Source organism: Eleutherodactylus coqui, chromosome 5, assembly GCF_035609145.1.
Source record: "Eleutherodactylus coqui strain aEleCoq1 chromosome 5, aEleCoq1.hap1, whole genome shotgun sequence".
Taxonomy (NCBI): domain Eukaryota; kingdom Metazoa; phylum Chordata; class Amphibia; order Anura; family Eleutherodactylidae; genus Eleutherodactylus; species Eleutherodactylus coqui.
The window spans coordinates 54,924,967-54,946,430 of NC_089841.1; the positions used below are offsets into that span (position 1 = coordinate 54,924,967).

Sequence of the window (21,464 nt, forward strand, 5' to 3'; positions counted from 1 at the left end):
AAGGGTGCTGAATCACAGCGCCACACGTTTTACTACTAGCTAGAATAGTTTGCAGCGCTCTTTTCAGCTGAGCTTAGGCCACAGGGCTTCTATAGGTGAAGCATGTGCTTGTAACGTGTTTCACTAGTCGAATCCATACAGCCAATAACTACCCTGTTTCCCTGAAAATAAGACATACCCTGAAAATAAGACATAGCATAATTTTCCAGGATTTTTGAGGATGCTTGAAATATAAGCCCTACTCCAAAATTAAGTGCTGCTTACAGTTAATAAAAAAAAAGTCAATTTAAAAAGTGCCCAGGCAGCTATATATGTAAAAAAAAGTTAAATGTTTTTGAGCAAAAGTTAATATAAGACACTGTCTTATTTTCGGGGAAACACGGTATATCACAAAACCGCACATTACCTGTTAAGTACATATAGTTTTGCTGTGCTGTACAATCCTGTATCATTCAGCATATGAAATCGCCCTGAAGGTCTCCATAGACATGGCACCGATGACGACTGCCTTTCCCATATTAACACGGACTTTGGCATAGAGCATTCAGATTAAGCTTCTGCTAGACTGCACATGCAACTCTTTTCTGGAGGGAGAGAACAACCTGTCTAATGACGGCATCACCTAATTTGGAGGTGTTGTGAGGGGACATACAAACTGTCCCAGGAGACTTCAGGCTGTCAGCAGATCTCGTAGAGGAACCTTTAATATCTAATGTCTTTGGAAAGTTTTATGTAAATCAAGTTAAATCATTATATATTAGAGAGTTCTCCACCTGTCTTACATACTACAACACTCTCAGGATCTCTGCTGCTAACGGTCAGTGAGTATAGTCTTAAGATTTTTCTAGAAATGTATGCAGCCTAGGCAATCTTCATTTTTTAGGCTGGTACATTTTACTTGAAGGGTAACTGCACTTTCTAAAAACTTTTGACATGTCATAGAGACCTGGGAAACGTTTTGAGATCCCCATCTATTATGTGAACAAGCCAGCTGAATCACTCGTCACTGCTCGCTAGTAGAAGACGGGCCAATAGGCATTCTATCCAGCCTGTCTTCAGCCAGCGCTCAGACAAGTGCTTCAGCTGGCTTCGTCTAGCCATCGGTGGGGGTCTTGGTAGCCGGCCCAAGTATTCAAAACTTTTGACATTGTCCCTATGACCTGCCCAAAGTTTTTAGACTTAATATAAGCCAATATGACGCATGTATTGATTTAAATGTGGTGCATGCCATATGTTTCTCTGTTTCTACAATGTGTGAACAGAATTTTGCAACAGTCCATACCGCCCTCATAATGTCTCTCTCTATATATATATATATATATATATATATATATATATATATATATATATAACCGTCCCATTTACCAGCTTTGTTACAATGTAACTGCTCTACTTACCTATGCACAAGTCTGCTATTTGCTTCTGGAATCTCCTGAAATTCTTCTGACCCTAGGAAAATACATTTGTTTCCCAGAGTGATCTCTGTGTAGGTGATGGTGAGAGATTTTAGCTCTGAAGCCAACAGATAGTGAATGCTGCTCTGCAGTATCATAGAAATGCTAACTCTGGATCAGTATACTGTAGTTGAAGTAATGTATTTATAAAGTTGCCCAATTTGGCATGTAGAAAAGCTGTATAAACTATGAATAGAAGATATAATTCCTCAATGGTCTTCACCTAGTTAGGCTCATTATGCTAATTAAATTCAGATTCCTTACTTTCCTCTTGGTTCGACACATACAGTATCCCGAGATAACAGCTGTGAAAGAAAACATAATTTTCAATATGTACTGTGCCAGGAGATGTCTATACTGCATCTGTTTATGTGGCCACCCGGTGGTTGGGATGTGAATTGCAGTCTGTCGAGAGTTTTGCTAGCTATGTCATGATAACGTATTGGATTTGTGAGAAATTTAGGTCTTTAACAAAACAGTTAAAGGAGTTGTATGGGTGCGATATGATTTTTTTTTTTTTTAATCGATCCAAATGTGTTAAAACAAGAAGAGTGGTGGTACTTACTATCCCCTTCCCCCACCCCACCCGGTAATCCAGCAGCGCAGCCCTGCAATCATCCCAGTCTTTGTTTGGGAATGACTATCACCTGCCTGCTGCAGCCAATCTGAAGCCCCAGTAGTCACTTGCTATACGCCTATCGTATCACACCCGGACAGTCCCTTTTAAGCCTGGACACATCTGTGTAATGGATGAACCTTCTAAATATTCATCTGCTTGATAACTAAACTTTTCCAGTGTGTATTTCTTGGTCTCATTATATTAATGGCATTTACATATTCCACAGGAGGACCCGCGCTTGAAATTCCCTGTACATATGAGAACAAAAGCTTCTTTAAATCCTAATGACCTGGGACCTCTACCAGTGAGTACCTGACTACTTCTTGTGTCATGATATGGCTGTCTTAAAGGGGTTCTCCAGGCAAAAATACTATTGATGACTGATCGTAAGGCCATCAATAGTATTTTTGCCGAAAAGCGAAAAAGAAATGGAACCTCTAATAGAGCCACATCTGCTACAACTGAATCCAATCCAGATGTAGTTAATATCTTGAGTGTATGTTTATTCTAGGTGTAGGTGTCCTTCATATCTCACATACACACTCATTATTCTACATACTGAGTTTTAGGCTGGGCTTATTCATGCACACTATTATTGTAAAGACATTAGAGACAATAAGACTTCTCCTAGAAACAGTCCTCTGATCAATGATCCTAAGGGGGCATTCAGACAACTGTATATCGGCCGGGTATTCACGCCCCGCCAATATACGGCGTCTCTCTCTGCAGGGGTAGGAGGCTGGAAGAGCTAGAAGCAGTGCTCTGAGCTCCCACCCCCTCTCTGCCGCCTCTCCACCCCCCTGCACTATTTTAAGTGAGGAGAGGCGGGGCAGGGGCGGAGCTAATTCACAGAACTTAGCCCCGTCCCGTCCTGCCTCTTCTCATTCTTAATTTTTAATTTTTATTCTAGTTCAGTATTATGGTTCAACGCGTTTCTGTTGTTACAAATCAACTCATCAGGAAACGCTTATTTTTTATATGAAGAAAAACCCAATGAAATTAGCACAGGCGAGTGTTATCTTCGCTCATACGGATATTAGAGCGAGAACGCCACACGTCCCACAGGCTATACACCTACTAAAACCAGTAGGAATGATCAGGTGTAGTTGCCAATAAGCACCCGAGAATGGGGGTAGAAACCTCTAAAAACCGACACCACGTTAGCATGAAGTGAGCATTCTTTTACTGATCACATCAATGGACTGTGTATTAGAAAGGCTCAGAGAAATAGACCCAGGTCCAATGATTGACAGAGTATCTGTGGTATATGTTCCCTAATGTCCTTTTTCTAACTACCTCTCTCTATCCCTAAGCTGTTATCACATTACTACCCTGATGGTAGGCAGAAGGCTATCCTGCCTACCATCAGGGCCGGAGGCTCTGCATAATCTCTTTGCATTTCTTGTTTTATTCTATGTATCCTGGCTATTCGGCAAGCTATCTATTTAGGTGATTGAGTTTGCAGCTAAGAATAGTAATGCACCTGATCATTCCTACTGGTTTTAGTAGGTGTATAGCCTGTGGGAAGTGTGGTGTTCTCGCTCTAATTGGATTCAGTTGTAGCAGATGTGCCTCTATTAGTTGGCTGTGCATCCTGTATCTTGCATGTTGGGGTGTGTCCGGGCAATTTATTAACCTTCTAACATTAAAAGTTATGTTTTATATACCATCTCAAAGATCAGAAGAGTAAATGATTTTAGACTTGATTGCAATCATTGTATATTACACCCCTTTTTGTAACTTTTCTTTTTTAGCCTGGCTGGGAGGAAAGGATACACTTAGACGGCAGAACATTCTACATAGATCACAGTAAGTTCTGGTCTGTCCGGATGTGTATGACTTTTAAGGGCTATCACAAAAGTTCAAGGGAAACTTTCAAAGTAAGGGAAACACATGGGAACTTCCTACTACACACATTTATTGGGCACTTTATATTCTAAAAACATAATTGCCCGCTTTACAGTAGATTTATAGATGTAGCAGAGCTGAACGCGTTGTAAAACCCTTTTAGGGCTACTGTTCTTTTAGGTCCTGTTTTCCATACTATAGTTGCCATATATTGATTGTGTAATACATTTACATGCAGATCTGTGTAGAACCAGATTAGGTATTTTATTCTATTAAAGTTTGACAACATGAATATATAATTGAGCTCCGCAACTTCTGGCAATGCTGCTTTGTACACATTTAGCTCTGCTGCATCTGACAAACTCAGCTGTAACAGAAATGTGGTATATAAGAGCACTCCCCAATATAAAATGCATAATATTATGTAGTTAGGAAAATAGAGCTTTTACATCGCCACCTAGTGGCCCTGAGCAGCACTACAGTTTTCTATGTTTTTGGCTTTGCTCAAAATTCCAGCCCTCAGGAATCTCACTATTCAGGATATGATAGCAATGTGATCTTACTCTTTATTCAGGAAGTCAAGTGTTGATGTGTGGAGACAATGATAACGGACACTTAGTGCCCTCTTACGGTACTGTACTTTCCTACATACATGCAGTGCTTGCATTTGACCTTCCCTGAAATTTTTTTCAGTTTGAGTTTGCGGAAGATTAACAACTTTTGTGATTTTTATTTTTTTTCTTACGGTTTATATTGACCTATTATATATGTTTGGCTTGCCCCACACCTGAGATATGGGAAAATAAGTCAAGCAGTGTGTTATCACCAGGCCAATGCATGTAATGGGGAATGTTCATGAAATCGGGCGCACAGAGCGCAACCCATAAAAAAGTTTCAACCCACATTTGCCCCAAAATTGGACTAGAAAAGTGGCAAAAATCTCTTTATAAGCCACAATCTGTGTGTCGGAGTTCATACATGCTCTGCAGAGTGGGAATCATTGCTGCCTACCTTTCAGCAGGCCAGAAAACAGACTTGGAGATCTATAAAGTAACCCAAAAGTTGTCTTAAACACCCATAAAATGGCAAAACTTCATCTAGCAAAATCCCCCAGCCAGTGGCCCTATTAGGGCATATGGACATCAGAGAGGGGATCTCTTTAATATGTGACCCCTTAACTATGTAAAGTCAACATCAAGATACTTGGCTTACATTTATTGGAACTGTCTTGAAGGGGTTTTATGCAAATACAACTTAAAAAGGATGTTTGGTTTAGAAATTGCAAGAAGGTTGTATTTTTGGAACTGTCCCCTATATTAGAGGGTCAGCTAGATCATACCTGCCTTTGTAGGACCCCACATATTTATGCATTACAACAAAAGCCTATTTGATGTGAATGGGCTCTGTGTAGTTCTTAATTTTTCCCTGCGGGGGCACTATAGTGAAGCTGATCAATTGCAACGAGGTTACCCACAGATTATAGCTAATTGCTAAGGGGTCCCAGCATGAAAATACCATGTTATCAACTTATTTTGAGGGACCCTTCTAAAAAGGAAGCGAGCAATAGCTGTATAATAAAAAGTTCTTTAACTTGTGTTTCAGTTCCTCACGTTTTAATAATCTCTGTTTGCTGTCAGGGAATAAAACCATTCTTTATTTCCAGAGGCCTAAACCCCATCCTGTTGTTGTCCTATTGCACATGCATGGATTGTTATAGTGTACCAGAACACACTCTTTGGTCAATTAGCTAAGATTTGGACAGATTTATTAAATAAAATGGTCCCATTCACTGACAGCAAACCGAGATCTGAAAAATGGTGATTAATTGAAACACAAGGTATCTTAGAGAGTTACGGAAGCATTTTATTATACGGCACTTTAAGCTTATTTTAATATAGCTGGCAGACTTCTTTAATGTACAAAAATGTTTTATGTATAGAAAACTCAATTTTGAATTACCCACTTAGAGGCATTCCAAGTTAATAAAGGGGACCCCTTTTTTCGGACTTCCATAAAGTAGTCAAAGTAGAGCTCTGCAGGAGGATTCCACATGGTCTGTACATCACACAGACAATCCATTGACTTAAATTTGAATGATGTAATACTTCATTCTTCCTATGGGGGCACTGCAGGGGAATTGAACAGTTGCTCAAATGATAGTCATAATTGGAGTTACATTTTAGGATAGTCTAAATACATGCCAGCTAAATAGCTCCTTCGTGGAGAAACATTTGAAGTCCACGCAATGTTTAATCTTACCCCCTTAACAAATGCCCTAATTCCTCTGGATTGGGCTCCAAATCTCTGAGTCTGATTTGTTGGCAGGTATGACGTTGCTGCATGGCCAGTGTGATACAACCAGTGTCCTGACTTTATTTTCGGATTGTGGCATGATTTATCTCTACACATTAATACACCGCAAGGTGGTTTTCCTTATCCACTATGGTTTCCGTGTATGCACCATTGTTTAACCAATGTAATTGTCTTTTAATATTGTTGTACATTTGTTTGAAGGTCCGGTTCACCACCTGTCTGCACTTAGTGGGTGGTATTTCACACTCACAATGGGTATACTTGCTGAGCAGGGCAGTAAGAGCACTGTTGACTCAAAGCTGGGAGACCCAGAACATTAGTAAATTAAAATTACGGTATAGTGCCCAAATAATGAGCCATGTAGTAGCCAGTCACTTAGTTTTATAGGGGGGGCAGATTAATCATTTTAAAGTTACTACACCAGAATCCCTGGTTATCCTGGGTATTACAGGTCAGTGTCAGCATCCCTGGTAGTTTAAGGTAATCATGGGGTGTATAGTAATCTCACAGGAGTCTGGAGCAGAGAAGGAGTTAATGTCCGCTTCGCTGGTGGTCTAGGGTAATGAAAGAGTTTAGTATCCGCATCCCTGGTGGTCTAACGAATCGTGTAGTGTATAGTAACATCCTTGGAGTCTAAAATAGAGAAGGCATAATGTCAGCATCTCTGCTGATCTTGGGCACTGAAGGGGATTGATGTCAACATTCCTTGTGGTCTAGGGCAGTTAAGAGGTCATTGACAGGATTACTGATGGTCTAGGGTTAATGTCAGCATCCCTGGTGGTCTAAGGTAGTCCTGGGGTGTATAGTAACATCCTCAGAATCTAAAGGGGGTAATGTCAGCATCCCTGGTGTGTCATGAGGTGTATATATAGTAACATCCTTAGAATCTATGTCAGCATCCCTGCTAGTCTAGGGCAATGAAAGAGGTTATTGCCAGGATCATTGATGGTCTAAGGTTTATGTCAGCATCCCTGGTGGTCTGAGGTAGTCTCGAGGTGTAAAGAATCTAAAGTAGAGAAGGGGTAATGTCAGCCTTTTTGGTGGTCTAGGACAATGGAGAGGGTTAATGTCAGCCTCCCTTGTGGTGTAGGGCAGTGAAGAAATTGCTACCAGGATTACTGATGCTTTAGGGTTATTGCTAGCATCCTTGGTGGCCTGAGGTAGTCATCGGGTGTATAATAACAACCTCGTGAGCTAAAGTAGAGAATAAGGTAATGTTAGCATCCCTGGTGGTCTAGGGCAATGGAGAGGGTTAATGTCAGCATCCCTTGTGGTGTAGGGCAGTGAAGAAATTGCTACCAGGATTACTGATGCTTTAGGGTTATTGCTAGCATCCTTGGTGACCTGAGGTAGTCATCGGGTGTATACTAACATCCTCGCGAGCTAAAGTAGAGAATAAGCTAACGTTAGCATCCCTGGTGGTCTAGGGCAGTAAAGCGGTAGCCCACCAGTTATTCTGGCAGTAATGACAAGCAAGAGGTTCAACCTTTCACACTTGGTGTCTAGTAAGTTGCCCACCTCTCCAAGCTCCAGAACACCTACCTTCAGTGATCAGCGCTTAGCGCTGGACTAGGATAGGACTGTGCTGCTTTAATTGAACAGCTGCAAAGTTTTTTGTATAATTGGGTGCAGTGCCTTATACAGAGGGGCCAAGCGCCAGACAAAGACTTGGCGTGCCTTAGCTTTTCAATGCATCAAATGTTAATTCGGTGCCTTACGCTATTTGCATAGCCCATTGTCCTCTATTGACTGCCAGGCTATGCTAATAGCATAGCACTCTATGATAACTGTATAGCACCAGTTGGTGTACAGTGTCATATACCTGTACCTCAGTAGTCCACTGGAGACAATAAGCTCTGAAATCCCTAGGTGGATAGTACATCTTATGACAAATTCTGCAACTTTCCAATATATACTTTGTTTCAATTCTTTACTATTTTTTTAATTTCTGCTTGTTGTCAATGAATTGGAACTTGTTTGCATCCAGAGGCTGAACAACTACAGTATATAGATTTACTGATTCTCACAGCTAAGGGTTTGTTACAGTTGTATACAGTGTAGACAATCCTTTGTGAGCAGAACAAATCTCTGCTGTCTTCAGGGTTTGCTACAATGTATCAGTGCAGGTAAAATGTATCAATCTGGAGTTCAAGGTGTTTAACCCCCAGTTTTACATTCACTTGAATAGCAACTATGTCCCAATCTATTCCTTCTCCCTTACCAATGCATAACTAAACAGATTCGCCATTCAGGACTTTGGGAAAGTCGAGTGAGGTGCGGTAGAGTATTTGATCATAGTGGATCACATGGCTTTTTATGTGACAGTGTCGTGTGACGTTATTGATTTAGGCTGAGTTTTGGTTTGAGCAAATTGGTACTAAAAAGCGGGGACCCGTCAGAGTGAAGTCGCCTGATGTCACCGCAGACGGTCGCCAGTTGAAAGAGATTTATAATGGAAATTCTCTGTGCGCTTCATTTACAGATAATAAAATCACACAATGGGAAGACCCGCGGCTACAGAATCCAGCAATCACCGGCCCAGTAAGTATAAGGAAGTGAACTGTAACCTGTTACATGGAAGATAAAGGGGTCGTATGAGATTAGAAATCATGGTATATGTCTTCTATGGGTTGTGCTGGTATTGTGGCTCCACTATATTCACCGGAGTAAGACTGAGCTGCAATACCCCACACAGCCCACAGACAGGGGTGGCACTCTTTCTTCTTGCAAGCCCATGCTGTCAATTGCAATGATTTGATGTGAAGCTCCAGCTTTAATTAATAGTCTCCAGTGTCTGCAGGAATTTGCATATTATTTAAAGGGGGCCTCTGAGGTAATAAAAAAAAAGAACCACTTTTGGGTTGCAGGTTTATGAACGGTGTCTGGTACTCACTTTTGAACTGGCAGTATCTGATACCAGACCGCTTAGTCAGTTTGGCATTGGCACTAATTTGTTGCATGACTTGTTACTGGATTGCGTGTCACTTTATTTCTCCATCTGGCTGCACTTAACCCATCGGTGTAACAGGAAATATAGAGATCTGTCTGGTCAGTCCAGTGTTACCTGGGAAACTGAGAAGTCTTCAGCGAGTCTTCATGCTTGTAGTTGCTAGGAATATTCGCTACCCATTATGGCTGCTGTGCGGGGGTGGCTGTTAGATCTGGCATATCATATTGAATGCTTTACAAGCTATTGATATGAATCTATATACATGCATTACATTACTTATCCTTTTCAGATCCAAAGTTACATCCCATGCTATACACCAGAGCTGCACTCAATATTCTGCCGATGGACTCGCTGTATACATATATTACTAATCCTCTACGGCTCCAGAGTTGCATCCTATGTTATACTCCGGAGCAGCACTCACTATTCCGCTGGTGGAGTCACTGTGTACATACATTACTTATCCTGTACTGATCCTGAGTTACATCCTGTATTATACTCCAGAGCTGCACTCGCTATTCTGCTGGTGGAGTCACTGTGTATATACATTACTTATCCTGTACTGATCCTGAGTTATATCCTGTATTATACTCCAGAGCTGCACTCACTATTCTGCTGGTGGAGTCACTGTGTACATACATTACTTATCCTGTACTGCTCCTGAGTTACATCCTGTATTATACTGCAGAGCTGCACTCACTATTCTGCTGGAGGAGTCACTGTGTACATACATTACTTATCCTGTACTGATCCTGAGTTACATCCTGTATTATACCCCAGAGCTGCACTCACTATTCTGCTGATGCAGAAGCTGTACATTGATTGCTGTTTTTTTTAAATTATATTTTTTAACACAATTACCCTTTAATTTCAAGACATGCATAAGTATAATATACATAGAATAATACAATTATATCTACCGGTATATTTAGGCAAATCATCACCCCCAATAAAAAAGACAAAAAAAATATATAATTTTATTTATTAATATATATATATATATATATATATATAAATAATGCAGGCACCAAAAAAACTAACCCTTCTCACTCCCCCTCCCCGAATCCCATCAACTTTTTTACAATACTGTAACACAACTAGTCCTAGTTATGGACTATCCATTATATATATCTTCCATCAGCAATGCCCTCATAGCTGGGATTAAGACCGATATTGACAGGAGATTATTAATTATCTAAACTACCCCATTCCAAAATCCCCATCATTTCACACAATCCCAGACCGCATGCATTACATCTGCCCCATCCGTGTCCCATTTCAGACAGTCTGCGTTTAGTCTGATCCCCGTGTTAAACAGCTGTAACGGAGTCCAATAAACTCTACTGCAGACCATTGTGATACTCGCTGACTTTCAGAGATCTCATTAAAATCCCACATAACACTGCGGCCCGTTGATCTTCACTAAAGGCCCAAACTTGTCCCCAGTTTTCTTTTACCTTTCATTGGGAACTTTCGTAAATAGTAAGAAAGCATCTGTCTATAGAAGTAAGCTATTAACCCTTCGTAGCTCTAGATCACCCTTCTGTAGTGAAAAGTTCTATTTTTACAAGATCCAAAAATAAGATCAGTTTCCTGATTTTTGACTGTTCATCTGTCTTCCAGGCCGTCCCCTACTCCAGGGAATTTAAACAGAAATACGACTACTTCAGAAAGAAATTGAAGAAACCTGTAAGTATCTCTTCAGCTGTGTTTTTTTTCCTTTTGCCAAAAATATTACCCACTGCCATCACCGTGGAGGCGGCCATTTTTGAGGGTCAAAATGTATGAATTACACAGGGATGTATTAGAGGGTGACATTGAGAGCTTCCAGTGGCCGGGGATGGCATCATAATTGGGATAAATGGTTGGTAGTGTTCATATGTAAACCCCATAGGGCTATAATTAGGGCCACCGCAGGTACTATGATGGGGCACTATGGCCGGTGTTGTAGAGCATAAATTGCTGAAGCTACTATGGGAGGGAGGTTTATCAAATGAAAAATGTCAAAAAGTTGCAAAATTTGGTGCTAGTCATTTTTGGCAAAGTGGGTGTGGCTTGTCAGGAGTGGCATGGTAACAGATTTATGTGTAATTTACGCCAGAAGCTGGAATAACTTCTACAAGAAATTAACACCAGCTCATATCTGGCTTGGATTTCTTTGCAGGTGCACGGCAGGAGGGAGATAAGCCTCCTTATATAATGAACGCATCATTCGCCAGTGGGATTATATTAACCCTATCCAATCCACTGTCTGACGTCTAAAGACATTCTGATTGAAGGCTGTACAGCTCCGATGTCGGAAGACGTCCGGCAGGGTATTCTTACTGTAGATTACTGGCCGCTGTGTTGTCGGGGGCCTCTTCAGCATGTCCCATACCGCAGTACTGGCTGTAGCCAGCAGACGGCACCATTGTATAACGGCAGAAAGAGAGAGCCCCCTAGGAAACCCTGAATCCAAAATTGGATTGCAAAGGGTTAATACTGACGTTTGAAATGCCAGTCCTAATAAGTTCTCTCTATGGCTGTTATGGGAAACAATAACTGTGAGCACTACGGCTGTATCACTATGCTGCACCTAACGTTGTTGTATAGATCGCCCCCTGTAGGAAGGGCACCTTACAGTATATTCTTCTTTATGAAGACTATTGGGGGCTGTTGAAGCACTAACGTAATGCATGATCAAGGAGCAGTACTTTCTAGAATTGCGAATTTCGGCAGTTCTATCCATTTTTGGTGTCCAGGAAGATACCGGCTATGCTAGAATATATGTAACCTATAGCAGAGCTGAAAATATTTTAGGGCGCTTCTCCATTTGTTTAACCATAAGACGTCTTTGACCTAAAGGGTTCAATCCATGTTTAAGAGAAGGATTCTCCAATAATGAGCTGATCAGAGGATGGCTTACTGTTGGAATCCACATTCATGAGCTGTAATCTGTAGGGGACCCAACAGGAAGTGCTCAATTCCCTGCAGCACCACCACAGGAGAAATGAGGCATTACGCAGTTGCAATCTTTGAGCTGTACTTGTGATGCCTCTACATGCCAGGTCCTCCAGGGTAAGAGGTGCTCATTGTAGCTGGAATTGGCTGTAGGGGTTGTGCTAAGGCTGAAAGTTATTCTCTACCCACAGAATAAGTGGATAACTATGTCATATTTGGAATCCAACTTCTGCGACCCACCATTCATGAGAATAGAGGTCTCATATCCCCTTTGTGTGAATGAATTGATGACGGAGCAGGTGCATTGCTGCTCCATTCGTTTAGTAAAGCGCTTGAAATAGAGCAATGGTGCACATTCTTGACCACTGCTACATTAATTCAGGGACTTTCCAATATCCAGCGGTTGGACCCCCACCAGTCAGATAGTTATAACATATACTGTGGATAGGGGCTAAATTTCAATCATGGCATAACCCCTTTAAACTGACCCTCCAGTCAGAAATTCAAAATTGATCTGTAAGTCAATTCCTACATGGGGATGATTGCCTGTTGGATATTTTTCTCAGTTCTTGCTCCTTGGTTGCTTTTTAGCTTAGTTCTGTAAAGACCGCTGTGATCTGTGACTATAGTTTAGCCACAGTGCCTAATCTGAAGTAGTCTGGGACACACCCCCTGCCTCCTTTGCAGCCTGAACCAATAATAAACCAAGGGGTGTGTCTCTGACTGCAGAGGAACTGCAAGTAAATCCCAGACTACTTCAGATTTCGCACTGTAGCTAAAGTATAGTCACAGATTACCACTTTGCCCTATTAGAGCTAAAAAGGAGCCAAGGGGCAAGATCTGAGGAGAAGCAGCAGGTACCAACTTGCATATCAGTTGTGAGCTTCTGACTGGAGGGTCGCTTCAAAAGATGAGGGTTCTGAATCATGAAAAGGGACCATACCAAATCCAATCTTGTGATATGTAACAATAAAATGGCAGTCTTAATTTGATTAGGACTTAGCAGTCCCATGTAAGACATTACTGATGCAGATAAATTGTTTATCATCTACTAAGTCATTATTTATTCCCTCTATGTAACGAGCTGAAAAGCCTCTTATGTCTCCTCATTAATGAGTGCAGATAGATGGTGATGATTGTTGTCTCCACAAAACAATTAGTGTAATTGTTCCAACAGTTTGCAATTATGATTAAAATGACTAATTATAATAAAAGTGATGAACTTCACTTTCCCGCATGCGGCGCACGGAGCGGCGGCAGCATTTACATTGCAGGTTTTTTCGGTTTTTTGCTTGAATCTAATGTACAAAAAAATAAATAAATCAGTTTTCATTTTTTGTACAAACATGTTGTTGTTTTCTATCCCGCTTTCCTGCGTCTCCAGAGCCGTCCGTAGAGAGAGCTGTAGGTTAGTTTCAAGAGAAGTCTTATCGGTCAATAAAGAAAGCCTTTTAACTAATTAAGACTGGATTCACACGAGCGTAATCGCATTTTTGCGGAATGGGCGTTGCGTATTTGCGCGAGCATCGGGGTTAGAGATGAGCGAGTATACTTGCGAAGGCACTTGACTCGAGCGAGTAGTGCCTTAGCCGAGTATCTCCCCGCTCGTCTCTAAAGATTCAGGGGCCAGCGGGGAGCGGCGGGGAGGAACGGCGGGGAGGAACGGAGGGGAGATCTCTGTCTCCCTCTCCCCCACCCCCCCACCCCCCCGCTCCCCGCCGCAACTCACCTGTCACCCACACCGGCCCCCCGAATCTTTAGAGACAAGCGGGGAGATACTCGGCTAAGGCACTACTCACGCGAGTAATGTGCCTTAGCGAGTATACTCGCTCATCGCTAATCGGGGTACTTCACTATATTTTTTGGGCATATGCAAAAAAACGCACACTGATGCTCTCAGCTATTGAAATGGCCAACGGTTTCACAAGTTTACAATGCTCTAGTACATTGCGCAAATGCGCACGAAAATAGAGCAAGCTGCATATTCTTTGGCGTTACCGAATTGTACACACCAAATAGGCCCATGTGAACAAACCCACTGAATAATCGAGTTCCATTTTCTGCATATTATACATTCAAATTTTTTGTGTGCGAATACATTTGCGTGAATCTGGCCCAAGACCGATATCACAGGACCGTGAAAAGCGTTTGAGATTGTGCGTTGCAAGACGCATAAATCCCGCACGAATATGAACCCTATGCTTTTGAATGGGGTCATATACATGATCGATCCTTTGGGCTTTGGGCCTTTCCTTGGAATGCATCACCCATTGTTTTCAATGGGGCCGGAAAACACGTCGCATCGCATACGATGTGAGTGGGATGCGAGGTTTCCCATTGAAATCCATGAGGAAACACTTGCCTATCCTCTGGCGCAGCTGAAAGGATCGCAACTTTACTGAAGGGATGGGAGGTGTTTTTGACAGGAAACGCGATATAGGCCGGGTTTCACTACTGCTTCCATTGCTGCCGTGTATGAAGCAGGCTCCTCTCTCAAGCTTCATACTTCCCATTGCAACCCATAATGGACAGATCTGTCATAGATCACTAATGGTGGCGTGTTTGCAGTGGAGGCTCCCGGTAGTTTAAACGGTCCGGGCGTGCCACCTACTTACCGCATGGGAGTTTTAAAAAGCACCTTTCTCCGTCAATGTTGGGCTTGTGGTTCGTAAAAAGAATAGGTTTATAAACTTCATTAATGACCGATAGTGCTGCCAAGGGTTCAGGAGGGAAAAACCTGACGTCGGGGTCATTTTAACGATTATATGGAAAGTTAAATGTTCAATTTTGACGTTTATTAGACTGAAGCAGCCAACGTCTGGTCTAAAGTGTCCTCTATTTTGGCAACCCATTTCTTTCTTTAAGCTGGTCCTCTTATTAGAATATCGTTTGTCACCCGGGGAGCCATCCGATGCATTGCTTTTCGACTCAAATAGGTGGCCACAAAAAGCACAGTTGGCCACCAACCTCCAGAGAGCTCTAATTAGGGAGGAATCGCCATTATTGGCACCATATGGCCTCATAGACTCGGACAGTGACTAAACCTTATGAGTAACCTAAACCTCCTCACTTTTCAGGCTGATATACCAAATAGATTTGAGATGAAACTTCATAGAAACAACATCTTTGAAGAATCGTACAGAAGAATAATGTCTGTGAAGAGGCCCGACGTCCTGAAGGCCAGACTCTGGATAGAATTTGAATCGGAGAAGGGCCTGGACTATGGTGGTGTGGCCCGCGAGTGGTTCTTTCTGCTATCCAAAGAAATGTTTAACCCGTATTACGGACTTTTTGAATACTCTGCCACGTAAGTCACTGACCCATAAAGTGGTTATTTGGGATTCTATAAATGCGGATGAGAGGACTGAGCACATGGAGTCCATCTTCTCAGTAATGTAGCATTAAGGCCTTTCCCCTATTTTCTACTCCTTATTGCCCTCATGCTGCCCACTGAGTACATAAATGGCACCTAACTCAAAATGAATTATTCTTTTTGTTTTTGCAATTTTTGCCTTTCAAGTTACTTTGAAGGGCATGCTATTTAACCATGGGGCCCCATGGGAAAATTTGGCTTGCAACACCATTTTATCAAGACTGCTTTTAGCAGGAAGCTCAGTATTTAGAAAACTTTTTATTACTTTGGTTTTATTAATGTACAGGGATAATTTACCAGCACTGGGCGAGGGTGCGTGGCGGCGATGTCCCGGCACAGGGAGTGCGTGCACAAAAAAGGTCACAGTGACATCACAGACGGAGGAAATCCTATCACCAAGCATGCATAATGTTCCAGTTGCAGAAATAATGCAGTGATGTCACAACACAGGCATAATGAAAAGAAGTAATACCCCTTTCCATCGCTCATTTTAAGCACTTTATGTCCGAGCTTAGTCGTTGTGTCCAGTGTGTTCTATCTGCTACCTTGGTAGTTCCACCCATATGGTAGCGGTAGCTAAGGTTGAAATAGGATTTGCTTCAGCCTATCATTTGTGGTATTGATCCAGAGGAAAGCCAAACCGACCCCCATTAGGCAAAAGCCAATTTTCTTCATCTTAGAGGAATATTGTCGTCTCAGCTTCAAATGTAGCAATTGGAATAAATCCCTGGATTACTGTCCTATCACAAGTAGTTTCTGGGTACTACAGTCTGCCATTCCATTTGCTACTTTGGTCATCCATGTCTGAACCCACTTCATATCTACTGTGTCTTCCTGGTACATTAGTGCCCATACGAGGTCTGACTAGTAAGTTGTAAAATTAGGCTCTCATCCGCTTCATCTATGATGTATGCAATGATTTTTATTTGCCTTTGCAGCAGCTACCTGACATTAGTAGCTATAGTTTAATTTATTCTCCACTAATATCCCCAAGTCGTTATTCATGCCATAGTTACACAGTGCTTTTCTATGTGATGGTGACATGGATTTGACAGTCTTAGGTTCGATACCTTACATTTATCAGTGTTAGACCTCATTTCTCTGCCCGGGCCTCGAGGCTATATAGATCACTTTGTAAGGTAGACATGTGCAGTCACTCATTGCTTATAACGTATTGATTACTTCTCTCTCTGCAGGGACAATTACACTCTTCAGATAAATCCTAACTCTGGTCTTTGTAATGAAGACCATTTATCGTATTTCACATTTATTGGGCGGATTGCCGGCCTTGCCGTGTTCCATGGGAAACTATTAGACGGTGAGTGGAGTGATTTCGGCTGCCTTCGTCTTTTTTAAAGTATTTTTGTACTGTGAAGGTTATGAAATTGTGCAATCCTTGGCTTTAATTTTCTTTAACCTGTTATTGACCGCCTGCCATAAATGTATGGCGATCGAAAGTTGGGTATGGAGTGAGCTCAGGAGTTTAGTCTGTTCCCTAATCAATGATGCTGTCTGTTCTAAAGCAGCTGACAATCAGCCGCACAGTCGGTCTGATCATGGAAGTTTAAAGGGGTTGTCCAAGAGTAACATTGACGACCTATTCTCAGGCTGAGTCATCATTATCATATCTATGGGGGTCTACCAGTCAAGACCACCACCGATAAGCTGATTGAAGAGAGCACCTCTTCTCAGGCCTGTGATTTCATGCTAATCAGTCACTTGGCTGTAGAGCATCTAGGTTCCATTCAACTGAATGGAACTGAGCTGCAATACCAGGGACAGCCACTATGTATGGCACTGTGTCCAGTATGCAGAGAAATGGTGATCCAAGTGCCGCTGCCTCTTCTCAGGACTGTGACGTCACGTTCATCAGTTACATGGCCTGACTGCAGCTCTGTTCCATTCAAATGAATGGGACTGAGCTGTTCTACTAGGCACAACCACTAGGATATGTACAGTGCTCTGTCTTATTTAGAGTGAAGTGACAGCGGCACTCATCCAAGCGTTGCAGGCACTTCCAACAGCTGATCGGAAGGATCCCAAGTGACTGACCCACACCAATCTGATATTGATGTCCTATTCTGAGGATAGGTCATTAATATGTTAGTACCTGAAGACTCCTTTTAACTACTTGGATGCTAACTGTCACAACTAAGCAGCTGAAGAGGTGCTTGGTAGACTAACATAGAAATGTACAGTTTAATGCAATACCAAAGAATTGCAGCATATTGTAAAAGCAATCAAGTGATCGCAAATAAAAATAAATAAATCTTATTATTTGCATAGCGCCAACTTATTCCACAGGGCTTTCAGGTAATTTAAAACCCCCCACCAAGCTGGGTACTCATTTTACCAACCTGAACCAAGCGGGATTGAACTCGCAACCTTCAGGTTGTGAGCGAGAGTTTAGGATTGCATTTCTGCGCCACATGAGGCTCATTCAAATCTCTAGTGAGACTGAGATAAGTCAGAGAAAGTAGTTTAATAAAATGTTTAAAAATAAGAAAAATTGAAAGTTAGGAAAAAAAACTTTTCCCTAATTTTCAAATAATAAACATAATATCACTGCGTCTGTAAGGCCACTCTCACACAAACTATTGGCAAAATGCCACGATTTCGACCGACAGCAGGCTTTAGCGCATCCCACCATTATGATGAGGTGCGGTAAAATAGAGCAGACAGTGCTCAAAAATCACAGTGTTATAAAACATGGTGATAAAGTGCATGTCTTCCAAAAACAATTCATGGAAAAATGATCAAAAAGTCATATGTACCACAAAATAGTGCCAATAAATACTATATCTCGCCCTGCAAAAAACAAGCCCTCACAACTACATTGACAGAAAAGTAAAAAAAATAAATATATAATCTATCATAATTTGGCGACAGCTGCGTACTGTGTTTTTTTTTTTTTTTCATTTTTCATAGCAGTAAAACATAAACTATATATTTGGTATCTCCGCTATTCTGGTGTACAGAATAGAATTAGCATGTCCAAAACCTAATAAACAATGGCACAGTTTTTTTTTTTTGTTTTTTTTCCATTCCACTAAAAAATTTGTTTAAGTTTTTCAATACCTTAAATTGTACCATTAAAAATTACAACGCAACCTGACAAAAACAAGCCCTCATATGACTCTGCAGATAGAAATATATAAAGGTTATGGCTCTTTGAACGCGGGGATGAAAAAACAAAAATTTGAAAAATGGCCGATCATATAAGGGTTTTGTATTGTTATAGCTTGTGACATAATTGTTAATTTTTGCTTCCCTTCAGGTTTCTTTATTCGACCATTTTACAAGATGATGTTGGGAAAACAGATAACATTGAAAGATATGGAATCTGTGGTATGTTAGACTATAAGAATATGTTGAATGTGTTCGGAAATACATGTGTGTTAGGCCCCATATACATAGCCCTATTACTGATCTGACTGCTGTGGGGTCCAGATTGTGTTCTCCTCTATACAGAGTATTTATTTTGAATGTAGATGCAAGAAGGAAGAAACGTAGGCGTCATTTAGATTTGGAACTAAAACCCCTTTAACCCTTTCCAATCCACTGTCTGATGTCTGAAGACATTATGATTTAAGGCTGTACAGCTCCGATGTTGGAAGACGTCCATTGGGGTTCTCTTACTGTATATTGCCAGCCTCTCTGCTGTCGGAGCCTATCCAGTGTGTCACCTCATGCAGTACTGGCTTTAGCCAGCAGATGGCGCCAATGTATAATGGCAGAAATAGAGTAAGCCCCCTAGGAAAACCAGGATACAAATTGGATTGGAAAGGGTTAAAAGGTTCTTCAGGACTTTAACATTGATGGTGAATCCTTAGTAGAGGCAATCAGTGCTCAGTTTCTGGAGGTCTGACTTACAGGACTTCTTCCGATCAGCACAATGATGGGGTTCATGGGATTCCTACAAGCACTATGTCCCCTACATTGTTTACACAGTCAAAGTGGCTCATCCATACAAGTGTCTGTCGGGTTCTGCAGCTTGTATCATTCTTTCTTGAAGGTGAAAACCCCCACTGGGGGGGCTATCCTGCAGGATCCCTTTTTAGGGTGTGTTCAGACGTTGTGGGAACGCTCCGTATTTTCCACAGCGAAAGCGTTTACTATTAAAGTGAACAGGAATTTTAAAATATCCTGTTCACCTGTAGAGGGGGAAAAAAGCTCTGGATTTTCTGCTGTAAATGTACTGTAACTCTAAACTGCGGTTTTGCTGCAGAAATTCCACAGTATGTGAACACATCCTTAAAGGGGTTCTCCACTTAAGACACCCTCCTACTTGTAAGAAGAGTCTGTTGACAAGAAGTTGATCACAAATTGTCCTGCAAGGAACCCCAGTGATCAGCTGTAATCTGTGGGGAAACCTGGGAAGTAGGTGTTCTGTATCCCTGCAGTGCCTCCACAGGGGAAATAAAGCATTGCACAGTGTCCATGCACATCAATGGGTTATGTGTTATACAGGACAGTCCTCCAGAGAGAGGGACGCTCTTTGTAGCGCATCTCAACTCTGGCCAAGAGATGAGGATCCTGAATAGAGGCCCCCTCACCTCAAAGGAACTTGTCAGTGGTTTTAACCCTACTAAACAGACTACTGAGGCAGAGTACTGAATAAAAGGTTTTAACTCAGAATTATCTAACAGGTCTATGAAAATAGGTCTTTTAAACTAGGCAATCCCTTTTAATTCAATGGGAGCTGTGCCTGCAATATCATGCCAGGCCACTGCACAATGTATGGAGCTGTATGCTTCCTATAGGATGTGGCTGGCCTGACAAGCAGCTATATTCCTCACCAATCCTATTGAGAGATCATCAATTTTCAGGAGCTGAAAAACACCGTTAATTATGGATTAAGAAAACATATGGGCGCTAAGCTAGAAAACAACAAAAAAGCAGCTAGAACTGCAGTTGCCCCTCTGTCATCATCCTGCTAAGTTGTGTTGGGGCCCAGCTGGATGTTTGTGTGTACATTGTAAGTTTCCGCATCCTGTGAATGTCTCCTGATCCACGTGGTGGTGATGGATTTAACGGAATGTGTTTTATTTTTTATAGGATAGTGAATATTACAATTCTCTGAAATGGATCTTAGAAAATGACCCCACTGAGCTGGATCTCAGGTTCTGTATAGACGAGGAAAACTTTGGTCAGGTATGTGATATCTCCTGTATGATAGATCTGAGATGCCTATCTAATGATAGACTGATCTGACATGTGCTGGGAGATGGATAAATACATGTAATATTATGGATGTGTATTTTTTGTAAGATCAGATTTGTGTTTTTGTTGTAGCCTTTCCATTTGGCTAAATTAAGGGACAATTGAGTAAATATTGGTATTCAAGCACTGGTGCATTTTAATTGGTGACTGCATATTGCTACTATGTGACATAGTTTATGGAGAATACTTAAGGAGAGACTTCTGTCCCCAGATATGAGTGGAAGGGGATGGGGAGGGGAGGCTTACCTGCTGCTGTTCTTCTCTGCTCTTCCTCTGATCTGCCAGTTCCATGCCCTGTTTTCAGCCATCCAAGGTGGCCAATGCAATCTTCAAACTACCTAATCCCCACAGTGCCTTGGTAATTTCAGACCACCAATGCACTATACCTGCGTTTTGATTTCCAGAGCTGCTCACATGATCAGCCTTGGCCAATCGGAGAGCAGGCACACACTGTGCATTGTGTAGTTAGAAAATTGCCGCAGCCATATTGGGCGACCAGAAAAGGGGCCCGGAACCATCACCTTGGAAGGGCAGCAAAGAAGTATAATTGCAGGTAATCTGAGCATAAAAGTTTTTGCTGGTTGGCTGTACATCTTCCCGTGTAAACGATGAAAAGGTGCAGCCAATCAATGACCATTCTATGCAGACCAGTGATTGTATGAAAATCGTTCAACCCCTCTTAGAGTCTGAATTGGCGAGTGTAAAGGCGCAGTAGATGATCGTACATGGATGCTGACTCTTACT

The 21,464-nt window shown here is 41.8% G+C and overlaps 1 protein-coding gene across 13 annotated transcripts in view; it reads left to right on the forward strand.

Annotated features, from left to right (window-relative positions):
• The window catches only part of NEDD4L (NEDD4 like E3 ubiquitin protein ligase), a 353,635-nt gene that overhangs the window by 316,345 nt on the left and 15,826 nt on the right, over positions 1-21,464 (forward strand). For 9 of the 13 annotated variants that reach the window (XM_066602536.1, XM_066602540.1, XM_066602538.1 and 6 more), the window contains 9 exons: positions 2,300-2,377; positions 3,828-3,882; positions 4,496-4,552; positions 8,717-8,775; positions 10,808-10,873; positions 15,202-15,431; positions 16,694-16,815; positions 18,775-18,845; positions 20,556-20,651. In XM_066602536.1, coding sequence (XP_066458633.1) covers positions 2,300-2,377; positions 3,828-3,882; positions 4,496-4,552; positions 8,717-8,775; positions 10,808-10,873; positions 15,202-15,431; positions 16,694-16,815; positions 18,775-18,845; positions 20,556-20,651 — 834 coding nt within the window. The remainder of the gene's footprint in view (positions 1-2,299; positions 2,378-3,827; positions 3,883-4,495; positions 4,553-8,716; positions 8,776-10,807; positions 10,874-15,201; positions 15,432-16,693; positions 16,816-18,774; positions 18,846-20,555; positions 20,652-21,464) is intronic. The other 4 variants (XM_066602537.1, XM_066602539.1, XM_066602530.1 and 1 more) reach the window with 1 other exon arrangement.